A 23634-nucleotide genomic window follows, 5' to 3' on the forward strand; every position below is an offset into this window, starting at 1 on the left:
GAAGTTGAGCATATTTTTATGAGGATCTTATTGGCCATTTGTATGTCTTTGAAATGTCTTTTCAGATCCTTTACCCATTTTTATTTATTTATTTATTTGTTTGTTTGTTTAATTTTTTTCCTTTACCCATTTTTTAAAACTGGGTTATTATCTTTCTGATATTGAGTTGTATATGGTCTTTATATATTCTATGTATTTAGAATATATACATTTCTTTTATCAGATGTATGTTCTGCCAATATTTTCTCCCATTTTGGAGTTTGTCTCCTTTTCTTCATATAATTTGAGGTACAAAAATTTAAATTTTGATGAAGTCCAGTGTTGTATTTTATCTTTTGTTGCTTATGGTATGTATGTGGAATAGCTAACCTGAGGTCATAAAGATTTACTCCAATATGTCTTCTAGGAATTTACTGTGTTCAGCTGTTACTTGTGGGTCAGTGAACTATTTTGAGTTGATTTTTATGTTTGGTGCAAGGAAAGGATCCAATTTCATTCTTTTCCCTGTGGCTATTCAGTTGTCCCAGCAGCATTTTTAAAAAAATTGTCCCCCGTTTAACTGTTTATGGTATCCTTATCAAAAAACCATAGATTGCAAAGGTGTGGGTACACTTGTGAGGCTCAGTTTTATTTCTTTGATCTGTATGTGTAGCATTGTGTCAGTACCACATTGACTTGACTACTGTAGTTTTGTATTAAGTTTTGAAAATGGGAAATATGAGTTCTCAAAGTTTGTAATCTTTTTCAAGATTTTTTTGATTAGTCCCTCATTTCCTTATGAATTTTAGGATAAACAGGTCAATTTCTACAAAGAAGCCACCTGGGATTTTGATTGGCATTGTGTTGAATCTGTAGGTCAATTTTGGAAGTATTGCCATGAAGACAGTAAGTTTTCCAACCCATGAACAAGCGATGTCTTTATATCTATTTATATCTCTAATTTCCTTCAACAGTGTTTTATAATTTTCAAATAATTGGTTTTATACTACTTTTGTTCAGTTGATTCCTATGCTTTGTTCTTTTTAGTACTATTGTTAATGAATTTTTTTTAAAGATTTTATTTAATTCTTTATATCAGAGAGTGAGAGCAAGAATGTGAGTAAGGGTAGAGGAAGAGGGAGAGGGAGAGGGAGAGGAAGAGAATCTCAAGCAGACTCCACACTGAGCACAGAGCCCTACATGCGGCTCAGTCTCACAACCCTGAGATCATGACCAGAGCTGAAACCAAGAGTTGGATGCTTACCTGATTGACCCATTCAAGAGCCTCTTAAATTGTTTTCTTGATTCTGTTTGCAGATGATTCATGGTTAGGGTATAGAAATAAAGTTGATTTTTGTGTATTGATCTTGTATTCTGCAACCTTACTGAACTTGTTTTATTAGCTCTAATTCTTTATTTATAGCTTTTTATTTCACTTTGTTGCAAAATTACCCTGGAATAACCTCCAGTACAATATTGAATAGAAGTGGTAAGAGCTTTGTTCCTGACCTTAAGGAGAAAGCATTAAGTATGAGGTTAACTGAGAGTTTTTCATAGATGTTCATTATCTGGTTGAGGATATTCTCTTCTATTCCTAAATTCTTGAGTTACTTTTTCTAGTTTTATAATGAATGGTTTTGATCTTTGTCAAATGTTTTTTTTTCTTTTTTTAAACATGTGGTTTTTGTCCTTTATTCTATTAATATTACATTAATTGATTTTCAGATATTAAGCCAACATCCTATTTGGTTGTAGTGTAAAATCCTTTTTATATCTGCTGGAATTGGTTTGCTAGCATTTTGTTGAGGAATTTTACATCTATATTCAATAGAGATGTTGGATAGTAGTTTCCTTTTTTGGGGGTGATGTCTTTGCTTTCCCCTTCATGGTAAATTTGGCCCCAAAGGACCAATTGAGAAGAATTTCTTTTCTTTTGGATTTTGGAGGAATTTGTGAAGGATTATTGTTAATTCTTCTTTAAACACTTGATAAATTTTTACCAGTAAAGCCATGGGCCTAATTAAAAAAAATTATATATATATATATATAATATATATATTATATATATTATATATATATAATTAATTAAATCTCTTTACTTATAGACCTATTCAGGTTTTCTGTTTCTTCTTGAAATAGTTTTGATGGTTTTCTCTTTCTAGAAATTTGTTCATGTAATCTCTGTTATCAGATTTGTTGACATACAAAGTATTGTATACATAAATATTCCTTATAATCCTTTTCATCTATGTCACATCAGTAGTAATATCCACCCATTCATTTATGATTTTAGTAATATGAATATTTCTTCATTTTTGTGGCCAATATTGCCAAAAATGCTTGTCAATTTTGTTGGGTTTTTCAAAGAGCCAATTTTAATTTATTTTTATCTACTATTGTTCAATCTTTAAATTATGTATACTCTAATTTTTAGTATTTCCTTCTTTCAGCTTGACATGGGTTAATTTTCTCTTCTCAATATCTTAACATGAAATATTACATTAGGTCATGTGATTTTATAAGTTTTTTAATAAATAGAAGTGTAAAATCAAAAAGTTTTTCTAAGCACTCTTTAGGGATATGCCATGTATTTGATGAGTAGTGTTTTAATTTTCACATTCATCTAAAAGTATTTTATAATTTCACTTCTGATTTTTAAGAGGAGGACCCATTGGTTATTTAGACATGTGTTCTTTTTATTTCCACATATTTATGAATTTCCTTAATTCCTTTGTTACTGATTTTTCATTTCATTTTGTTGTAGTTGAAGAGCATACTTTGTATGATATAAATTCCTTTAAGTTTATCCATATTTATTTTATGGACTATTACATGATCTATCCTAGAAAATATTCAATGCATAGTTGAGAAGACTATTCTTCTGTCATTGACTGGAATGTTCTATAGATGCTTGTTAGGTCTAGTTGGTTTATAGGGTCTTTTTTTTAAGTCTTATATTTCCTGGCTGAGTTTTGCTGATAGAAAAATGGGTAGTTGTTCTATCTGTTATTGGAAGTGGGGTATTAAAATTCCGGCTATTATTGTTGAATTATCTATTTCCCCATTTAAATATGTTAGCTTTATGACTCATATGCTTTGGGTTTATACTGTTATGTGCCTATGATCTGTTATATCTTAGATTAACCATTTTATCATTCTAAAATGTCTTTGTCTTTAGTAATATATTTGTCTTAAATTCTATTTTGCATGAAATTAACATAACCACCCCAGCCCTCTTTTGGTTACCATTTACATGAAATATCTTTTTCATCCTTTTTCTTTCAATCTATTAGTGTTTTTGAATCGAAAGTATGTGTTTTGTGTGCATGATACAGTTGGATCATGTTTTTTCTCCAATCTGCCAATCCTTGCTTTTTTATTGCAGAGTTCAATTCATTCACATTTAATGCATTAACTGATAACTTAGTATTTACAACTGCTGTTTTACTGTTTCTTATATGTCATATCTTTTTGTTTCTTAAGTCATTTATTACAGACTTCTTTTGTGTTAGATATTTCTTAGTGTACCATTTTAATTCCTTTGCCATTTATTGTCATATATATTTTTTAGTTATTTTCTCAGTAGTTGGCCTGGGATTTAATGTTAACATACAATGTATAATAGTTTTGTTTAGATTAATGCCACGTTAATTTCTATAGTATATAAAAACTATGTTCTTATATAGTTCCATTTCCTCCCTTTAGGTTATCATCACAAATTCTTTAGTATATGTGGCCATCAGCATAGATTTGCAATTATTTCTTTTTACATTCATCTTTTAAATCAGATAGAAAAAAAGGGTTTTGGGGATCCCTGGGTGGCTCAGAGGTTTAGCACCTGCCTTTGGCCCAGGGCGTGATCCTGGGGTCCTGGAATCAAGTCCCACATCGGGCCCCTGTGTGGAGCCTGCTTCTCCCTCTGTCTCTGCCTCTCTCTCTCTCTCTCTCTCTCTATCTCTCATGAATGAATGAATGAATGAATGAATAAAGTAAAATAAAATAAAATAAAATAAATAAAATAAAATAAAATAAAATAAAAAAGGTTTTTTTTTTTTAAAGATTTTATTTATTCATGAGAGACACAGAAAGAGAAAGAGAAAGAGAAAGAGAGCAAAGGAAAAGGGAGAAACAGGCTCCCAGTGAGCAGGAAGCCTGATGTGGGGCTCAATCCCAGGACCCTAAGATCATGACTGAGCCAAGGGCAGATGCTTAACTGACTGAGCCAGGCACCCCTAATAACTGTAACACTTTATTGCTATTCTGTTTTATGAGACATCATTCTCATATTCTTTTTTTTTTAAAGATTTTATTTATTTATTCATAGACACAGAGAGAGAGGCAGAGACACAGGCAGAGGGAGAAGCAGGCTCCATGCAGGGACCCCAATGTGGAGCTCGACCCTGGATCTCCAGGATCACACTCCAGGCTGCAGGCGGCACCAAACCACTGTGCCACCGGGGCTTCCCTTAGTTCTCTGAACATACTTAAAATACCTTTTAATAGCTTTAAAGTCTGATTAGTAAATGCAATGTCTGGGCGCTCTCAGGGACAGTAGTTATTGATAGGTTTTCATCCTGTGTATAGACAATATTTTCCTGTTTCTTTCCATGTCTCATAACTTTTGGTTGTAAATTAGACATTGAACATATTGTAAGTGTGGTAATTATGGAAATTAGATTTCACCCACCTTCTTCCCCAGTGTTTTTTGTTGTTACTGTTTGTTGTAGTTGCCATTATGTTAGTGACTTTTATGAACTACATAATGTCTGCGTCTTTGTTATTGTTAGCCACTGAATTCTCTATTGTGTTAGCTTAGTGGCCATCTAATAATTGGACAGAGATCTTGTTAAATACCTGCAACCAGTAAATCTCCCAGTATTTGTCAAGAGATTCTGTGTTTTTGTTGAGGTATGCCTTCAATATTCAGGTAGGCAGGTGACAACTCTGCTTTAGCCATCACTTCCTGCTTGCATAGAATACCAAAGGCAATTGGTGAGAGCTAAGAACTTTCTTTGCAGCATGGACATCTGTACATAGTCTTGGGGTCCTGGGATGTGTGTTGTTGTTTTCGGTAGTATTCCAGAGGTTTTTAAAATGTTTATGGACAAGTCATTTATCAGTTTCCCCTTTAAACTTTATTTAGTCTATTGTTTGCCCTATCTTTTATCCATTGTTTCAGACACCTGTGAAGCTAAAACATTTGGTATAGCTTACTGGGTAGAGGATTTTAGAACTAGCTAAATTCAAATAAGGTTTAAAAAGACAATCCATTCAAGTAGGATCATCCAGGAAACTACTACACAAGTCAAATAATGACTCTTCTTTGGAAATAAGGCTATGAAAGAAATGTAGTTCTGTTCTACTCCCTCTGGCACCAGGAATATGGGGCATTATTTTTCAAGGATATTGATTAGCTTTAGAGTTGGAGATGGGACTAATATAAGTTAAAACACCACAAATATTGCTATTTTTATTGAGATATATTCGTTTTTCTGAACTAATTGTTCTTGGGTTACTGCCAATTAATTTTCAGAATTCTGAAAAAACATCATTCTGACCACTTTTTTTAGTTTATTCTTTGTTTTTATGGAGGGGCAAACTTTCTGAAGTCTTTATCATTTTTTTGGGTGTGCCTCAGTACCAATATTGAAAGAGAGTTTTACTGGATATAAAATTTCTGTTTGACAGTTTATTTCAGCACTTTGGTTACATCATCCTACTGCCTTCTAGCTTTCATTCTTTTTGATGAAAAGTCATCTGTTAATCTCACTGGATTTTATGTGTAAATCAAGTTTTGTTTCTTTGTCTCCTGTTGCTTTCAAGATTTTCTTGTCTTTGACTTTTTGCATTATTACTATGATACGTCTGTATCTGGATATCTTTTTGTTCATCCTATTTCAAGTTCACTGAGATCTTTGTATGTGTAATGTAATAGACTAAGTAATGGCTCCCAAAGATATCCATATCCTACCTCTGGAACCCTGTGAATGTTATTTTCATATGACAAAAGGAACTTTTCAGATGTGATTAAATGAAGGATCTTGAGATAGGCAGATTATCCTGGATTATCTATGTGGAATCTAAATGTAATCATAAGGATCCTTATGAAAGAGAGTCAAAAGAAGATCTAACTATGTACACAAAAGAAAGGGGCTATGGTGAAAAAAGATGGAAGCTGATTCAGAGTGACAAAATGTTATGTCACTGTCTTTGAAGATGGAGGACAGGGCCACTGGGCAAGGAATACAGGGAGCTTCTCTGGTAGCTGGAAAAGGCAAGGAAATTGATTACTCCCTAGAATCTCTAAAGGGAATTTAATGCCTTGATTTTAGCCCAGGGAAAATTACTTCAGACTTCTTAACTCCAGAACTGGAAGAAAATAAAAGAATATTGTTTTAAGCCAACATTATGGGTAATTTGTTATAGCATTCATAGGAAAATAATACAGACATACCTCATTTTATTGTGCTTCACTTTATTGTGCTTTGCAGGTATTGCTTTTTTTACAAATTAAAGTTTTTGGCAACTCTACAGCTGCAAGTCTGTTGGCACCATTTTTCTAACAGCATTTGCTCACTTCGTTTCTGAGTCACATTTTGGTAGTTCTAGTGATATTTCAAACTTTAGTATTATTATAATTGTTATGATGATCTGTGATCAGTGATTTTTTTTAAAGATTTTATTTATTTACTTATGAGAGACACAGAGAGCGAGGCACAGACATAGTCAGAGGGAGAAGCAGGCTCCCCATAGGGAGCCCAATACTGAACTTGATCCCAGGACCCTGGGATCATGACTAGAACCAAAGGCAGATTCTCAACCACTGAGCCATCCAGGTGTCCCTGTGATCAGTGATCTTTGATGTTACTATTGTAATTGTGTTGGATGCCGTGGACCATGCCCATACAATACATATAACTTAATTGATAACTATTGCATGTGTATTGTATGTTCTTCTGACCAGCTACTCCACTCCTTCTCCTTAGGCCTCCTTATTTCCTGAGACACAATATTGAAATTAGGCAAGTTAAGAACCCTACAATGCTTCAATGTGTTCAAGTGAAAGGAAGAGTCAGTTGATACAGGAAATTTCATTGTTTTATTTTTAAGAAATTGCCACAGACACCCCTACCATCAGCAACCACCACTCTGATCAGTCAGCAGCCACCAGCACTGATGCAAGCCTCTTCACCAGCAAAAACATTGTGATTCACTGTAAGCTCAGATAAAGATTGGCATTATTTATCAATAAAGTATTTTTTAAATTAAATATGTACTTTTTTAGACATAATGCTATTGTACACTTAGACTATAGTATAGCATAGACATAACTTATATATGCACTAGGAAATCAAAAAAATACTATTGACTTGCTTTACTCTGATATCTGCTTTATTGAAGTGGTCTGGAACCAAACTCACAATGCCTCTGAAGTGTGCCAATAATTGTAGATGAATATTTTTCATCAAATTTGGGAAGATTTAATTCATTATTTATTTAAGTATTTTTTCTTCTCCTTCATCTTTCTTCCTCTAATCGGTCCTATCTTTACATGTAAATGATACACTTAATGGGGATCCACATTTTTCTCCAACTGTTTTTCTTCTTCCTCTCTCTCTGTCTCTTTGTCTCTCTCTACATTGTATGCCTCTCTCTTTCTTTTGCTCTTGCTCTTTTCAATTGCAGTCTCTATCAATCTGTCCTTATATTTGCTGATCTTTTTCTTCTGGCAGTTCAAATTTATCATTGGGCACTGCACTAGTTTGCAACTGCTACCATAACAAGTTACCATTCAGTTAGTGGCTTACTGATAAATTAACATTACTTTATCATTCAGGAGTCTAAAACGGATCTACCTGGCAGGAGGCCTTATGGAAGTTCCAAGCAAGAATCCCTACCCTTTCTTACTCAGGTTGCAGAGGCTGCCTGTACTTCCTGGCTCATGGCCCCCTCTGTCTTCAAAGCCAGAAATTTCTGGTCAGGTCTTTCTCACTCAGGTCAGGTCTCATCACTCAGACTCTGCTTCCATCATCATGTTTCCTTATCTGACTCTGGATCTTTTGCCTACCTGTTCCATATTGAAAGAACTCTGGTGATTACATTGGGCCCACCTGGTTAATCCGGGAAAATTTTTCAAGGTGAGCTGATTAGCATGTTTAGTTCCATTTGCAAACTTATCTCTTTTGCTGATCTTTCTGTTCATCTCTCTGCCTCTGTTGGTATCACACCCAGCTCTTGGGGTAGACTAACTGGCTGCTGCAGACTCTATTATTCTTGACAATCCCTCAGGCATATATTGTTCTAAGGTATTACCCAATTAATTGTGGACTCCATTGCAGGAGTAGTTTTTGAGACCAATCTTTGAGGTCCTTCCAGACCCAAAGAAAACACTTATTAGCTGTCTCTTTTCCCATTTCACTGTAGTAAACTCTGGTTTACTATGGTTTACCTTGTTGTTCTCACCGAGCTATCAACCTCGATCTAATTGTTTGCCACCAAAACCACCATTGTTTTCAAGAGCAGCTTGAACTTTTCCACACTTTTTCAGATAAAGCCAACTCCCTGGGGAAGAGCTTCAGCTCTTGTTTCTATGGCCTGCCTCTCCCTTTGGGCAGAATGTCTGAGCCACTGCTCCAGAGCTGGGAATCGGGACAGTGATCTACTTCTCTTGAAATGACACATATGCTTTTTGAGCAGGGCACAGGGCAGTGGTGGTAGCCTCTGGTCTTCTTGGTTTGATTCTCTCACTGTAGAAACTCTGTCTTAGATGTGAGTTGGGATGAGGGTAACCTGAAATATCTATTGTGCATAAGATTGCCACTGAATGCTTAAGTCTGAAGATTGTTAATTAAATGGGCTTTAAGACCTTATTTGGAATTCAGAAGCTAAACATTGACTCTTTTTGTGTTCTTTAATCTATAAATCTTCCCTGAGGCAAGGGATGAGACTGAATATATAGGAGAAATATTTCATTTAAAAAAAAGAAGAAAGAAAAATCAATCCTTTAAAAGTGTCATCTCACTACATGTATCTTTATAATAAATGAAAATTTAACATGGTTTCACACAGTAGATGAATTCCTGTAAACACAATGTAAATCAAACGTTTGCAAGTTCAGTATACACTCTTATATGAATATAATTCTACTAGTCATTTTGCAAAACAAAAATGCTTTATAAAAATTAATAATCCCCCTCTAGCAAGCTTTTAAGTGTATTTTTACTATTTTATTTTACGTATTTTATCTTATTTATTTTTATTTTTATTTTTCGAGAGTGAGATTGAGCACACAAGTAGGGAGGGGGATGGAAGAAGGGGCAGAGGGAGAGGGCTCCCTGCTGGACAGAGCTTGATCTCACAACCCTGAGCTGAAATCAAGTCAGACATTTAATCAACTGAGCCACCCAGGCACCCTTACTATATATATTTTAAAGTAGAAAGTTGCTCTAGTATAAAGAGGGAAAGATTCTTTGCATTAATAGAAAGGCTCTGCCATCATATGTATAGGTATGCCAAATGTTACCCACCTCTGTAATATGAATTTAATAGTATCTAGAGAATAAATTAGTAAAACTTTCTATCTAATGTTTGAGCTTCACTGTATTTATCACAATTCTCAGAATCTTTGATTCTTTTCATAATAGAATCATTTCTTCTTCCTGCTGGGCCCTGATCCTCAGTCACCACTCCTGCCATGCCTATCCCTTAAGTCAGGGAGAACTCTTATCAAATAATTTGGTATCCAGATGCTGAAATAGTGGGCAATGTCAGCTGTTCTTGACTTCATTTTGCCAGACGATGGCAGCAGAGTACCATGAAATGCTTATGGGTCTGGCGTGCTTGTGTGGGAATTTGAATCTGGAGAGAGCTCTAGTCAAAATGTGCTGGAGAGCACATCACTCTAGAAGGGGGCTGTTTGGCCTTATAGATTTAAAAGTCGTGATAATATCTGGAAATTCTCCCAATGAATTAACCTTCAAAGAGAACTTAAGAAACTAGCAATAGGTAGCAAAATAGAAAATTTTTCTGACTTTGGATTAGTACAAATTTCAGGCTGAAGATCATGTTTCAGAGCCTGATGTGGGGTATCCCCAGTCCACTCTTCTTTAATAGCCTTTTCTTTCTTGAGCTAATTGAGTTTGCTCATTCCTACCAATTTTTTCCTCCTACTATGCTAATTGAGAGTTCAGAAGACTTGAATGCTATGGATAACTGTGCCACTGATTCACTATGGTTAAGTGAAGACATGTTACTCTTTGGGGTCTCAATGTTGTTATTTCCAAACTGGGCAGTTCTTATCATCTTGATGGCCATTTTCAATTCTGATGTTCGAAGATTTATAACCCCTCTTGCCTTTTATTACTTCTACTTTTCTTAACTGAAACCATACCAGAGGATCTCTACTTATATTCATATTCTTAGCATCTGAAGAGGCAGCATAGTGCAGTGGTGAAGTATATGAATTCTGCATTGGTCACCTCTTAGCTGTATGACTTTAAGCAAATTATTCAAACTCTCACAGTGCTTCAGATTACTATAAAATGCTGATAATAATATCACATATATCAAAAGATTAAATGAAAATATTAGTACATAAGGAGTATACAAATTGAGTGTATTAATATAAAAAGCATTAAGATCAGTAGCTGGAAAATAGTAAGTATATGTGTGTTAATTATCATATTACCCGTGGGACCATAAGCTCAAAATGAATGTCATTATTTCTTTTCTCATCAATGAAATGCAGATGAAATAAGAATTGCCAGAGAAGTCCTAGTGGATTATACTCATTTTAACCCATTTCCTGATGTTTTGGGGCTCAGAGCAGGAAGACTAGTTGGGCTAACCTTGAGATGAGGAGGAGTAATTGTCTGTTTTTTTGTTTACTATAGTTAGATAAATTATTGGACAGAAAGTTCCTCAGCCCTAACTATACAGTTCACTGCCTGCTATTTCACTCTGAAACCTCTGATGCTTCAGGTGGCAGAGTAGTAGTCCTTAACCAGGGCGTGGAGGAGCTTACACAAATCTTGTGAGCAGTGGGATGGAGCAAGCAGGCAATAAGAATGACTAAAGACTATGTGGTGTAAATACACAATGGAATATTACTCAGCCATCAGAAAGGATGAATATCCACCATTTGCTTTGACGTGGATGGAACTGGAGGATATTATGCTGAGTGTAGTAAGTCAATTGGAGAAGGACAATCATCATATGGTTTCACTCATATGGGGAATATAAGAAATAGTGAAAGGGACTATAAGGAAAGGAGGGGAACTGAGTGGGAAAAATTAGAGAGGGAGGCAAACCACAAGAGACTCTTAACTCTGGGAAACAAAGGGTTGCAAAAGGGGAGGTGGGCAGGGTTGGGGTAACTGGGTGAAGGGCACTGAGGAGGGCACTTGATGGGGAACACCAGATGTTATACTATATGTTGGCAAATCAAACTTCAATAAAAACAAAACAAAACAAAACAAAAAAAGAAAAAGGCCCCAAGGAAAGTTGTGTCTAGATTTCCCTAATCTCCACCCCCCTGAGCACTGTTTTAGAGTCGTCATTAAAATGTTAGTTTTTGCAGTGGAGTCACACATAAAGGAGGAGAATTTTGAAAAGGAAGATGGAGAGAGGATGTGAAATGAATCAAGTCCAGGGGGCAAGATACGAAATGGTTTGGATCGATGATCCAAACTTAAATTTACCCCATTTCATGGTTCTCTTTAAGTTTGAACCCTGGGTCACTTTTTTCTTAAATACCCAAGAATAATTGACCTCTTTAAGACAAGAGTCACCCCAGCCACTACTTTTCAGGGAGGAGAATTCCAAACCCAGAAAGCTGAGATAGAATTTCCCTGATCAATCTACCAGCTGGTGTCTCTGGGTTGGCTTAACCAAGCTGCTCTGAAGCCCAGTCAGAGCTCTCCTCCTGTACTGGCCTTCAGTAAGAGAGAGAATAGAAAGGGTTCTTATATGACTCTTCTTATCTAGAGCACAGTCAGGGACTACATGTCCACAAAATTTCAGTAAAAAGGAAAGCAACTTGATAAATACAAAGACCATACACAACTATCTTGTATTCCTATATTCATGAAAGTTGTTATTCTAATCCTATAGTTGACATTGGGCTCCATTTTCTCCTGTCCTTGGTGTCCATCTCCACCTCAGCTGTGGTCCTCTGTATATCTCATCCCAGTGATTACAATAGCTTCTAAGCTGGTTTCTTTGGATCTAGCTGCCACTTATGCCAATCCATGCCATCCTTCATGGCTATAATAACTTCTTGAAAAAAATTTCTGACCATTAATGGATATATAAATGAAAATAAGAAGATAGATGAATGCTATCCTTCATTTTTGTAAGACTAAGGCATTGGCTTATTCTGTTGTCCTGCTTCTTCTTCATCTCCTAGAGTAGTGGTAATGGTTCTTTTACAGAATACATACTGTCACCTTTTAGATGTGTCACAATTGCCAAATATTAAATTTTGTAAATAATTGTAATGATTTGCATTTTTAGTAAATTGGGGCAAATTCAGAATTACCCAAACAATATAGGAATCATGTTGGCTTATTTGGACTATGATAAGAGTTCTTGATGAAGCAAGAAAGGGTTAGAATTACTGCTATCTGTATGGAAATCATATATGAGGCATGTCTTCACACGCAGTCCTATCATATATGCCAAAGAAGAAAATGCTTACCTGTACCTTTCAAGGATATCACTTCTTGAAGAAGAGAGAAACATAATCAAAATGTTGGCCTTTTATAGGGGCTTTTTTCTTAAAGTCATTCACAGATCTTAGATGTCCTTTTTGGTGTCTAGTGGTTTATCCAGAAACCTTCAGAATATCTATAGGGAGGTCATAGAAAGCCATGACAAGATGTTAACAGTGCTGCTAGAGTGTAAGGCAAAATTCCATTTCATTCTTTTCTTGCCTAAAGCATGAAGAAGTACATGGATGCTGTTGGCTGCAGATAGAAAAAAATATAACTAAATAAAATGATCAAAGTGTCTTAGAACATAATCAGAGAAATTTAGTTGCTTTTCGACTGCTTTGAGGACTTCTGATTTTTATGGTATTCTTTACATTTTCTTCAATTGCTTGAAGTAGCATAGAAGCTGGGGGCAAAAGCAATGAGATTGTTGGATGCTCTTAACTGCCCTGTCTGCAACCTGCTGGAAAAAACACTTTTAGACCCTTTGCGAAGGTCATTCAGATCATAGAATTAGTTAGAAGGGATCAAGAGTGGTCACAGGACCAGTTAACCTTTCACCTTTAGGCAGTCAGCCCATGGCCAGAGGAGTCCCCAGCCCCTACAGGCTCCTCTTTCTGACCCCCACATGTACATACTTCCATAACTATGAAAGCTTCCAAAATTATACAGATCTTTAATGTGTTTTCAGAAGAGATTTTCTTAAGAATAGTACAAGGGAAGATTCAAAGCTTTAGCAAAAATTTTGAGAGATTCATACATAACATTCACCTACCCACTTATCCCCTCCCACCCATTTTTTAATACCGTGCAAGTGTTGGCTGCTGGGTTAGGCTTTGAGAAAGCAGAGACTTCCCGAAAGTTCCATTGTTCCTAAGCCAGTTTGGGCATGTTGCCTTTTGCATTCCATAGCTCAACTTCTATCAAATGTATTCAGAGGCTGGCCTTTAAAGACTGACAGTTGATACACCAGTTCTCACTCAGAATTTTCTTCAGATGTTCTGTTCCTGAGCCATTTTCCCCAGGGCCAAAGGTAACCAGGAAATAAGGAAACACCAGTCAACCTGAAAACCCCCATCAAGCCTCCAAATGTAAATGAAGGCTTCTGAGGATTACAGGTAGGGAGCAGTCTTATTCCAAACCTGGCTCTTAGAACACCTGTGTGATGCAGTTACTGCTGATTTAAGTTGACAAATCACATATCCAAAGGAGGTCTCTCTTCTTCCAGAAGTGTGTTTTCACTCAATTGATATTTTCCACAGATTAGAATAGGTCAGAAAGCATTAAATCAAAAGAAGAGGGAAACCAAGATGTTTGTGTGGCTCTTCTTGCTGGCCATTGTCTAAAACCTTTAAACCCACATATCACTTACATATGTGGGTTTAAAGATTTATTCCACATGAACAAAGAGTAGTCCACAGATGATCCTTAAATTGAGACAGGAGGAAAAGGCCATGTTTCTTCTCTCCATTTGGATGGGCAAGGAAGAAGAATAATAGTAATGGCTCCTCTTTGACTTTGTCCATCTCCTTGATAACTTCTTCTCTGACAGTTACACATCTCTGGTCACCCAGGAATCTGGTTCAGGGAAACCCATAGTGCAGGGTCCTTGAAGAGTGAAAGAGAAGTGTTTACCTTCCCAGCATCTTTTAGAATGATAATTTCTTAACACAATACTAAGTGCCAATCCTTATCATCCAATAATGACATCCTAGCCCAGTGGTTTGAAAGGATTCCTAGGTTGAATCTGGGTTCTGGAATAGCAATGGCATGATTTAATACCAACATATGGGTGCAGGATGAAGTAATGGCTCCTATGTCATTTTTTTTCATCTCAGCTTTGTTTTGCTCATTTAATTATTAAATTTCAAACAGTCTTCCATTTATCTTGACAGTTACCCTTTGAAGTCCCAATATTATCCCCATTTTGTAGATGAGAAGATTATTTGCCTTTGTGTTATTTCCAGGCTTGGAAATTCACAAATGTTTTGAGACCCAGCCCAAGTAAGATCAAGATTCTTCAAGAGTTAAAATTAATAATAAAGAAATATTTTGAAAGAAAAAATAAAGTAAAAGGCAGTATCCACAGAGAATAAGTTGCAGCCTGAGTAGTATCTGCAGAAGGGAGAAGAAGACTTGTATAGTGATCTTTTCTTAGAGTCCAAAAGTGGCTATGGACTGACTCTTCCCATGGCAGGAAGGCTCTGTGGATGCTACACTTGGGTAAGACAAAGGAGTAATGACTTAGAAAGGTACAGTAGTAACTCAGTAGGTACTTATTTTAAGCATCCATACGGTATTGAAATCCTCACAATCACTTTCCACCCACTCTCTAACTCTGCAGATGGAAATGTAAGAGATTTCTATAATCCATCCTCTTATTTTAGTCTGTGGCTAAGGATCTCTACCCTCTCCCTAGCCAAGGGCCTAGAAATGTCTCAGTCAGTAGGAATGGTTCAAAAATACCTTCTAGAAAGATATGCCGACTCATTAAGATTGCTGTGTTCTTGCAGGAGCAACAGTGATGGTAAAGAAAAGTAGCATGAAGGTGTTCTCTGATTCTACTGTGCCTGATCGTATGCTCTGGGGACAGCCGCAACCGATAAGCAATTTGAGCTTCAGCACCAGGTAAAAGCGTCAGAGAACCCTGGTTCTCTGAGGGTTTCTAAGGATCATTGGACAATAAAAATGTGATGTAAACAAGAATATTGGCTTTATCAGCCCTTATAGTGACCAGTGGAATTGTTCCTTACCAATGTGAATTCATCTTTGCTTTTCTCAATGTCATTAAGCTAAACTAATATACCTCCCTGCAACATGGCTCAAAATAACTTTATACCTGTGACAACCAATAGTCATGTACCCAGTTTTCTCTCAGATCACCTTTCAGGCACTCTAGATATGTGGATTGGAGTAAAATTTCAATTATTCCCAATTTCTATTATTAATCCATCCCTTTATTTCCAAAAAACTGATGATATTACTTTTGTTTTTGAATATGTAGAACAAGGTCAACAATTGCTTCCTCCCTCATTCTCTTTCCCTGCAGTACATTAAAATCTTGATTAACCTGAAGGCAGAGTTGGAGGTAGAGGGTGATATGTTCAGTTGATTGTAAATAGAGGGTTGATCTAAGAGTTCTATCACTTCAAAGTTTATTGTAAATAGCTTTATAATATGTTGGTAACATTTCAGCTTAGTATGTATACACTACCAGGAAAATTTTTAATGATTGTGATTATCTACAGGTAAATATTGTATTACCAGCAAAGCATGGTCATTGTGCGTTGACATTATATAATGTGGTGTGGTTTAGGGTTAGGGTTAAGTTCAAATGCTGTCTTTGAGCTGTATGATCTTGGGCAAGTTGCTTTACTTCTAGTGTCTCTGTTTTGCTATATTAATAGTCATGAATACTTTGTAGGTTTTTTGTAATGATTGAATGAGATTAGGTATTTAAAGTATTTGCTTAATTGTTACCCAGCAATAAGTCCTCACAGGTGTTCCTTATTAAAATTATCGATTGTTATATCTGGGAAGGTGTGTAAAATTGATCTGAATATATAGCAAGTACAGAGACTTCCAAGGAGGTAAATTTTGAAATAAGTCCTTGATCCTGTTTGTTTGTTTGGTTGGTTGTTTTAATAACTGACCTCTTTCTTTTAATATATAAGGATCATGCTTCTGTTTAACTGGAGATTCTGGATAGATGGGTCTGGTTAACAGAAGTTTTATTGTACCACTCCCACAGCTGAGGCTGACCATCTCTTCATGTGTACACTTTCTAAGAGGAATATAAAAGTTCTAGGAATTATAGCTTCTGCCCTTCTGTGCCTTCTTTTCAACATTTTATCAAACAGATAATCTGTGGGAAAGGGTTAAGAAATGTGTAGGGGAAGTGCTTTGGTATTTCAGGAATTCACATTTTTTCTCACTCTTAGTGATAAAAAAAAAAAACAACTACTTGCTATAATTGGGATTTTGCATTTTTTTCCTCTTCAAATGATTGATAAAAGGTATTTATTGTGTACCTCCATGTGCTAAGTAGGCACTCTGCTTGATATGTTTATAGATATAGAAATGATGTTTCCACCCCTATGCAATCTAGTTTGGTAAACAAGATGAATTGATATAAAATAAATCAGAGGCCAAATAAAACAACACACCTTCAGTACTACATCAATGATTCTGGCAGGAGGTCAAAGGAAGAAGAGGTCAATGAGGGATGGATGGGTTGTTCCAGAAAGTTTCCTGTGGTAGATAGGATTTGGAAAGGTAAGAAAGAGTGTGCATCTCAACTTCTGTGAAGGCTGTGGCATGACCAAGGCATAACCTTCCATGTACTGGCTGGTCTGACTGGAGGTGAGAATATGTGTTCAAGTGTTGTGAGAAATAACATCTCAAATTTCTTAAGAGTACATTCTTGGCTATTGATATTGTGCTTGTGTGTATTAGTGAATACACTAGGTTTATTTTAGTGTGAAATTGTTACAAAAGCATAGTTCACATTTAAAAATTGTTTTTGAAAATATAAAGACAGCATATGGGGTAGCACATGAAGTGCTCCAACCATACTTGTGTTTTCATTTATTCTTTCCCATGTCTTCTTTGTGATAATAGAGGATTGGCAAGTAATGGATACCAAAAGCCATGGAAAATCCTTAAATGTACATGTAGCTGTTCAGTTTCATAAACTTAATCTCACCAAAGAAGCACAGCTATAAAAATGCAATAACTTACTGGTATGCTTCCCATTGTCTTTAATCCCCCCCATGTCTATGATAAATAAGGAAATGGTCCAACACAGGCATCTAAAAGGAGGATTGATTTAGATGGCATGGTCCATCCATAAACTGGGCTTGTCAGCTCTGTATATGGCTGTGGAATTCCTGAATATGTTTTAAAAGCCCCTAAAGAAGGTTACAGGTCATGAAAGTTAGCCATCCAGAACATCTCTAAAGATGATGCTGAAGTCATCTGTAGTTCTTAATTGGAAAGCAAGGTGTGTTCACATGAGCTACAGGTTTTTAAAAAATGAATTAGTCATACTAGTGATTAGTGATCATGTTATACACTTCTGTATGTATGAATGCCATTTGTGGGCTCATTTCTGTGGTATTTCATCAACGGAGTTGGTTAGCTTAGTTGATTTAAGTACAGTGTTAATAGGATCAATGACAGATCCTGCTCCCACTTAGTATTAGAATAGGGTGTGGTTTTTTTTTGTTTTGTTTTTGCTTTTCATTTTTTTTTTCATAAAAAAAAGTTTTCTTAGCAATAGGGCTAAGATAACTCCAGGTAGCAAATAGACAAACATATATCCTGAGTAATAACAATGAGTGGTAAAATAAACTTGATGGCTTAATAGAGTTAATAAGTAAGCACTATCAAGGGAAAAATGTAGAATGTGTGGTATGTGCTATTTGTGATCCATTTTTGGTGTGTTAAGAGTATTATATTCACATACCCAACACAGCATATTATTTATAGTTTTGCTGACAAGGGTTTGGTGCTTTTAAAGATGTAATCTTCAGGCCACCAGTGGGTTTTCCAGTAAGTTCAGAAATGACTATCTTCTATTCTTAGTACTTGAAGCAATACAGACAGCCCTAACTTATACAAAAGTTATAGTCCAATATTTCATTGCATCCCTGGGTTCTTTCTCCTCACATAGAATAAGCAATGTTATAAATAGCAGTTAAATTCTCAGACCAGCACATGAAAGTCTATTTAATAGATGGTAGTTAAACGCGTATTTATTAAATAAATAAACAAACACTAGCTCTATTCACTTGAGTTCTGTGTCCTTAAATCAAGATATCAAGTAACATAAGAGAAAGAAGATGAATATCTTCTTTCCACGATGATCCAGTTAGACATATGCAAAATTTTATGATAAATAAAAATTTCATTTCAACTGCTCCTGGAGCCCCTCTGCCCTCACTTCCAATTTCTTTATTATGGCCACTTGACTCTGGGTGAGCTTGAGAGAATTCTGCCCACTGTTATTTACTTCTTCAGTAAAACTGAGTTTTAATTAGATATTACAAAGAAAAGATTTAGACACAAATAGTTCATTTTATGTTACGACTGGCCAGTAACAAAATAATCACACTGAGCCATTCAGTGTTTTTTAAAAGTAGGTGTTTATAAACTTGAGTACATATTGACAGATGTTTAATCAAGTGAACCAGAGGAGGCAGAAATTTCCAAGCAGTTTATGATAGATCTGGGCCAGGAGAGGAAACTATTTCCAACAGAAAGATTTGTCTTCTTGGGGCATATGAGCCCTTCCCTGGAATACCTCCTTCTGGGTCTGCTTAATTCAACTGTTACAGACTATATTGAAATCTAAATACTCTACTTTCCTGCATAATTGCCCTTCCCACTATATATCTTTGTGAAACCTATGCAAATATATCAACTTCATCTTCCTACTCGCCATGTTCTTTTAGAGACACCAGAGACCATAAATGTCATTACTTCTCTTATTCTTAAAGTCCAACCCAAGCATAGCTCTTTGAAGGTCAAGCATCCCACAGATATCTGTCATGAGCATTGTTCCTATAGCAGGTATGAACCCTGGATCACCATCCTCTTTAGCCCTTATGCTTCAGTTTCCTTTTCTGCAAAATATAGATAATATTAGAACCTAAATAATTGAAATGTTGTAAGTTGTGACATAATATGAGAACCCAAATAATTGAGATAAAGCAGATTAAGTTCTTATGTATAGCCTACCTCACAGTCAAAATTGAGCAAGTGCAAAATGTTTCCTTGCTATTGTTGTTCTGCTCCCCCATCCTCCTTTGCCACTATTTTCCTGGCTCTTAGATTTTCATGCTTTTGCAACCAATTTCCTTCAGATTCAGAGGGAGAGGGTGTGAAGTTTCAGACCTTCCAAAATTTCTTTTGCTGTCTGCCACCCACACCATCCATCCATAGACCATTGGCTCAACAGAGCATACCATCAGGGTTTTCAGTGAAAATCTGTAAATCAGAACCTCCCACTGGTGCAGTCGCTTCTCCATGCCCACATCTGCCTATAGTTTGCTGTTTCCCCTCAGGAACACTCTTTTCCATGGTAATTGCAGCTCCTCTTTGGATATTTCCCAGTGTCTTCCAGCACAGCTCATTTCATGGCAGTCTTCAGTTTCTGAGCAAATTATAATTCATCCAGAAGGACTACTGTTATATCTTCTTCCGGATCAGAAGCTTGTTAGTATCAGAGGTATGCCATCCATAAGGACATGGGGAAATCCATCTAACTGGGAGGAATTGGTTCTTTTCTGACACACCCACTCCCAGCCCTATATAATTTATTCTCAAGGAGGACTCCTGAGACATCTGCCCCAAGGACCACCCATTTTCAGAGGCTATGCACCCTCACACCTCCCCCTACTCACACAGCTAAGAAAGAAAGCCAGACCACCCTTTCTTTTTATTCTCAGTTATACATACCTTACTGAACTCTGTGCCCCAGATGATCCAAGCAAGAGAAACATCATCTTTTAGCCTCAGTAATGTCTAAACTCCTACTGAGGACCAGTTTTCAGTACCATCCCAGGGTCAGAATATTGGGTATAAATCACCACACGTGATTCTTCTCTTTCCACATCGTATCTGAGCTTCCTACAGAAGCTGAGCATACAAGATTTTCTGAGCGGGTACTTTTCCTTTTTTTTTTTTTCATATTAAGCTTTTAAAATGACTTTCCCTCTGGACATGCTTAGACTTTTTTATTTGAATAAAATATAGTCCATAACTATTAAATCAAACTTTGATTCTTTCATTCATACATGCATACTGAGTTTGCCCTTACTGTAGGATTTCAAATCATGTTCTAGAAACCCATATGTACTTAATACAGGATAGACAGCATTTGATCTTCCAGAGCTACCTTTTTCTAAGAGTCCAGACAGCACTTATGTTTGTAGTCTTGGAGATTCCAGAACCTCTAAAGATGTCCTCCTTGTTGAAATTAATGGTATTTGGATAAGTAGGAATCCCTACCAAGGGTGTAGGTTGGCCATGAAGTGTGATAAGCATCCTTATCAAGTCTCAATAGGAAGTCCAAAGAAAACAGTAATACAAATGTATCATGTCTAGTTACAGGTACAGATAGGTATGGGGGTAGGGATCAAGATAGACATGCATGCACACAGGTAGAAATGATATTTTTAAGCACAATGAGCCTGAGTTCCAAAAACAGGTGAAAGAGTTAGGGTTCTAGCAGCAGAAGAATACAAATTTGGAAAGAACTAGTTCCTGTCTTGTACCTAGCGGCAAAAATTGGATTTCTGAGAAGCAAAGTACCACAATGCTAGCAAAGTACTACATAGAGAAAAATTATTTATCATATATTTATTAAATAAATGGATTACTCAGATTAATGAATAATATTTTATTATTACTAATTTAAAAAGAAGACAAAATAGCTTCAGGCTTCAGAAAAATGTCAGAGGAATTCCATGGAAAATTCAACTTATTCCTTCCATCCTTCCTTCTTTGCCCTGTTTGACTAGCTTGAAAGGCTATATTAAAGAGGAACAAAGACCTTTTTTAAGCCTCTTTGTTAATCTGTGGACAGGTCTTAAGAAAAATGAAGTCAAATTCTAGGACTTGCGGGTATGGAAATTTCCATTGATTTAGCTGGATGGGAAGATGAGGAAGCAGCTCTCCTAATATGGAAATAAAAAACAGTGGGACAACTGATCATTTACTGAATGCATATATTTATTTGCATTAAGTAGTTCATTTTTGTGTGTTTTCATTCTTGTCATTTATAATGTCTTAAAAGGCAGGGATGAAGCCTTGTTTGTTTAAGGTCATATATAAAAGACTAACTCAACAAGACAAGGTGAAGATTATGGGAAGCTTAGTCACTGTTTCTGTGTAAAATTCTATTCAAGGACTAGGATGTGGCTCATAATGTTTCTAGGGAAAATTGTCATAGACTTCATTCTGTGTCCTCTGCTCTGTTTGAGACCCATCATCACCTTCCTCCAGGACTCATACTTCCCAGCTACTTACTATCCCCATCGACATCTACTATTTGAACCATTATTTATCAAAACAGAGGTTTAAAATATTGTCCTTTCCAGGGGTAGCCTTTCTCTTATTGGGGATCAAGGGTTTCAGCTGATGGAATCCCCCTAACTACAGGATTTCAGGCATCAAATAGAAGGGGAGATATTTTTTAGGAGACATTTGATAAGGGCCTTTTGGGTACATCTAAAATCACAAATCAAAGCCTATTGTGTGCTATGGCATTCTGGTTTTTAAGTTGCAGCAAGAGTGATAAGGCAGGAAGCTGTCCAGTCCCATGGGCAAGGTGGACATGCCAGAAGTGGACTGTTGAGAATAAGACCTCAGCTCTGTGACTTCATTTTATGTGATCATGAGCAAGGCACTTCCTGAACTGTGGTTCAGATCCCTCTTCTGTAAAACAAGTGGCACCGATCTCAGGAGGCTGCTGAGAAGACCAAGTGTGGGACTCTTGGCCAGCTTCCTAGTGAAGAGTAAGCACGCAATAAATGTTAGCAAATTATCATGACACAGGAAGTATGACATAATTGAATCTCTGGTCTGGAGATTCACTCAATGCAACTTTCTGCTAAAATTGTATTAGCACTCAACATCTGCGTTGCCACCAATAGTTTGAGTAGGAAAGACAGAGGAAATATCATCTCAGTTTAAATCTGAGGGACAGCAAAGCTTCCACAGTACTCACCTTTAGTAATAGGAGAGGGAGACCCAGTTTCTGAATCCCCATGAGGCAATATGATTTCTGCCTGGTAGGAATGATTGCTTTTTTAGCTCTTTCCCCAAAGACGTAAAAATATTAGAATTCAGCCAATGTTAGTCAGCCCCATGCTGGGCTCCTAAAGACCATGATGGCTTTGACAGTGAAAGCCAAGGACAGGGATCCCTGGGTGGCGCAGCGGTTTGGCGCCTGCCTTTGGCCCAGGGCGTGATCCTGGAGACCCGGGATCGAATCCCACATCGGGCTCCTGGCATGGAGCCTGCTTCTCCCTCTGTCTGTGTCTCTGCCTCTCTCTCTCTGTGTGACTATCATAAATAAATAAAAATTTGTTAAAAAAAAAAAAAAGAAAGCCAAGGACAGGACCATAATTGTCCTCAACTCAGCATCAAATATCAAGGATGTTCACCCAATACCTTGTTGGCTTTTATGCAATTATTTATGATTTTTCATCCAAACTTACCAAGAACAACTTCATTCTGAGTCTATAACAGTCCCCAAATAATTGAGACAATCTTTCTTGTCAGGAGAGGATTGAGAAAAAGCATTTTTAACAAACTCTTCTCCTCTACACTCTAGGACCTTCTTCCCTTTCCCTCCCTGCATCCTGTTCTGTTCAGTTGGTGGACCGAGGCGAACACAGGTCAGGCAAAACCCAGGGTCTCCACACCTCTGCAGCTGTCTTCAGCACATGCGCAACTATGAGGACAATAAAATATTGTTCATTGCTTCTACCCCACAACCAATTAGGTCAGCTGTAAATATTGGAATTGCTTGGTAAACATGCTGGAAGATTGTGCTGACTTGTTAATATAAGTGAAAATGTAATTAGATTTATAACACATTTTTCCAAACTATAATTTACAACAACAACAGAAGAAAAAAATTCCCTTGCAACCTGCTGAAATACCATTATTAAAATGCATATGAAAAGTCAATTATGCCAGAGGGAGGTATTTAAGAGAAGTGAGTTTCCATACCCTGGGATTACACCATGGGGATTACATATTTCTTATTTATTTTTTTTTCCCCGAGATCTTTGCTGCTGCCAAATGAAAAGGAACAGATATTTTACTTATTTCACTCTGAAATATTGCTGTAGATAGTGCTAAAAAGTAAACTAAATAACCTGGCTCCTTGAAAACCTGCTCTAATCTCCCCAAAGCCCCAAGACAAGCTGAG

General features: G+C 36.6%; 1 protein-coding gene across 6 annotated transcripts in view; it reads left to right on the forward strand.

Moving 5' to 3' along the window:
* The window catches only part of KCNU1 (potassium calcium-activated channel subfamily U member 1), a 146724-nt gene that overhangs the window by 57549 nt on the left and 65541 nt on the right, over nt 1-23634 (forward strand). For all 6 annotated transcript variants that reach the window (XR_012007664.1, XM_072776408.1, XM_072776405.1 and 3 more), the window contains one exon: nt 15203-15317. Coding sequence is in view for 5 of the 6 variants with exons in the window: in XM_072776408.1 (XP_072632509.1) it covers nt 15203-15317 (115 nt within the window). In the remaining variant the exon portion in view is untranslated. The remainder of the gene's footprint in view (nt 1-15202; nt 15318-23634) is intronic.

This window comes from Canis lupus, chromosome 15 (assembly GCF_048164855.1).
Source record: "Canis lupus baileyi chromosome 15, mCanLup2.hap1, whole genome shotgun sequence".
NCBI classification, from domain to species: Eukaryota; Metazoa; Chordata; class Mammalia; order Carnivora; family Canidae; genus Canis; species Canis lupus.